Source organism: Megalops cyprinoides, chromosome 16 (genome assembly GCF_013368585.1).
Source record: "Megalops cyprinoides isolate fMegCyp1 chromosome 16, fMegCyp1.pri, whole genome shotgun sequence".
NCBI classification, from domain to species: Eukaryota; Metazoa; Chordata; class Actinopteri; order Elopiformes; family Megalopidae; genus Megalops; species Megalops cyprinoides.
In genome coordinates, this window is record NC_050598.1 from 31,059,052 (window position 1) to 31,061,551 (window position 2,500).

Genomic DNA, 2,500 nt, shown 5'->3' on the forward strand with positions numbered 1-2,500 from the left:
TAAATTCATCGGTGAGTGTCCTACACAGTGGGGGACAGCAGCTGATCCAGGCGGGAGGGAGATGGATGAAACCGAATTGATCATCTGTCTAAAGGGTTACAGGGATGCAGCCAGAGCGCTGGTGAGGGGTGGGGGGGACAGGGGGCGGGACGGGGAGGGAGGGGCCGTGTACACCGCCCAGGTGAGCAGGGGGCAAGCTGATCACAAAACTGCTGATCACTCATCTGTGCGGGAGAGAGAGCGTGTTGGTGTGCGGCGATAAGAGGATCGTCAGCGGTCACGGCGGTCACGTCTGCTGCCACATAACACACCGCACCTCAAACACAGCAGGACAGTTACTGTGCCCCACCCGGGCGTGGCCGCAGCGGCAGGAGCCTGAAGGACACTTCCACAGGTCACCACACCCACGCTGACAGGTGGAGGGGTCAGGGACGATCAGAGTGTCTCTTTACAGAGACAGGCTTTTGTCATGGTGCACAATTCCAGCAAAGCTTGCCAGTGGAGTATGAGTGAAAAACACGAAGCAGACATTACCAGGGCCGTTAAGGAAGCAGTAAGTGGAGAAATCAGTGTTAGCAAATCCCGGTTTATCTCAGTTCATCTGCATTCATTCACTTGCCTTTCGAGACGTCCTGATTTGCACTGTATTGCTGTTTAATAACGTTATGAATTTATCTTGTCTGAGAGACGATAGTGTAACATTTAATTAATCCAAAAAAAAAAACAAACCGCAGCCAGAGAGCGGTGCAGAGCGTCCAAACTGTCTGAAACACCGCTGTGGAAAAACAGAGGGAGGGAGAGAAAAAGAGCCCCCTGTCTGCAGCCTAAAAAGGCCAGGGGGGAAGAAACACTGACATCCCCCAGTCCCCCCCCCCCCCCCCCCCCCCCCGCGGACCACACCCCAAAGAGTTCTGGCAACAGAGGGGGAGCTCTGTGAGAGCGCGCCTGTGGCATGAGACCCCCCCGCTCCGCCCCCGAGGAGACGCCCCACGACGCAGCCCCGCCCCCCACCGCACAGCCCTGCCCCTCCCCCCTCCCCCGGCCGGGTGGGCGGGACTTACCATCCTCCGTGGGGACGTACACGTTGAGATACAGGCAGTCCTCGCTCTGGTTCTGGATGTAGCCCGCTACCACGTCCAGGTTGTCTGTGAACCAGACAGGCAGCATGATCTCGGGCAGCACGCCGTGGATGTTCTGAGGGCAGACGGGGGCGAACTGTGTGGCGTTTCGGACATCCTGCCAGGACCCCGGCGCCTCGGGCGGCTGGAAGCGCCGGTCGCCGATGGGCGGGGTGGCGTAGGGCACGCCCAGGTACTGCTCCACTGGGCCCAGGATCTCGTTGTTGAGGTCCTTGCGGACCCCGCGCAGCTTGCCGTAGTTGGTGGTGACCATGGGGTGCTTGGCGGTGCCGTCCGCCTTCTGACACGACGTCAGAGCCAGCCTCAGCGCCAGGCCCAGCAGCCACAGCAGGCAAGTGTCCGAGGCACGGCGGGGGCGGGGCCGGGGGCGGGGGCCTCCCGCGCCCCCCTCGCCCTCCTGCAGCGGGACGAGGTGCATGTCTGCCTCTCCGCTTTCACCCGACTCCGAGCGGAGAGAGAGTCCGGGGAGGGAGGAGAGTGAGTGGAGGACACAGCGCTGTGTGTGAGTTTACAGAGACTCCCTCAAACGGAGCGGAGTGACGGGGGGTGCGGGGAGACGGGGAGGGGGGGGAGATCTGGGCTGAGTTTCTCAGAGCTGGCGCAGGGGGACGGAGGAGCGGAGAGGAACCGTGCCACGCGTTGGTCTGTTACGTTCCATCCTCCCGCGCGGGGCTCATTCGGTCAGACGCTGCGGTCGGAGGTTCAAGTTCCGCCCCGTGCCAGACAGCCCCCGCACCTGAGAGGACACACAGAGAGATCACAGGGGTCAGAGGGTAAATGGCACTTCCCAGGCGTGGATCATTCACACAGCACACATCTGCGTAGTACAGAGCAACGAGCGAAACAGCTACAGAAAAAACCGTGTTAGACCCTCTAAATAATAAAGCAGGAAATAAATCTTGCGTACTGTAAGCACACATTACAGCCCCTGTCGCTGTTATTTCTTGAAAGAAGCCTGTCCACTCCCCAGGCAAAATGTGTAGTGCTTTCAATAATTCATCCTCAGCCGGCTTGCTATTGGCCAGGAGTGCTTTAAAGGGGCGGGTCAGACGCAGCTGAGGAGATGTCTGTGTCTCTCTCGGATTACGATGGCCTTTTGCTGCCTGTGAGGGTCAGTGGTCAGACGTACAGCTGATGAGGCAGTTTGGCCTGTCTGTAAGAAGCTTAACCTCTAAGATTGCAGACGTCTCTGCAGTCTGCCCCCGGATGAGGACACCCCCATCCCATGGAGCTGGAGCCACTCTGTCAGACCCCCCACCCCCATCCTCACCCCCATCCCCACCCCAAAAAAAACAGTAGGAGGGGTGTCAAAGGGGGTGAGCGAGAGGGGTGGAGCAACAGTGCCAGATGTACAGACATCA

The 2,500-nt window shown here is 59.6% G+C and overlaps 1 protein-coding gene across 1 annotated transcript in view; it reads right to left on the reverse strand.

The window, feature by feature from the left end:
- The window catches only part of nlgn2a (neuroligin 2a), a 104,121-nt gene that overhangs the window by 65,231 nt on the left and 36,390 nt on the right, over positions 1-2,500 (reverse strand). Inside the window, exon 2 of the mRNA XM_036547928.1 lies at positions 1,062-1,875. Coding sequence (XP_036403821.1) covers positions 1,062-1,557 — 496 coding nt within the window. The 5' untranslated portion in view covers positions 1,558-1,875. The remainder of the gene's footprint in view (positions 1-1,061; positions 1,876-2,500) is intronic.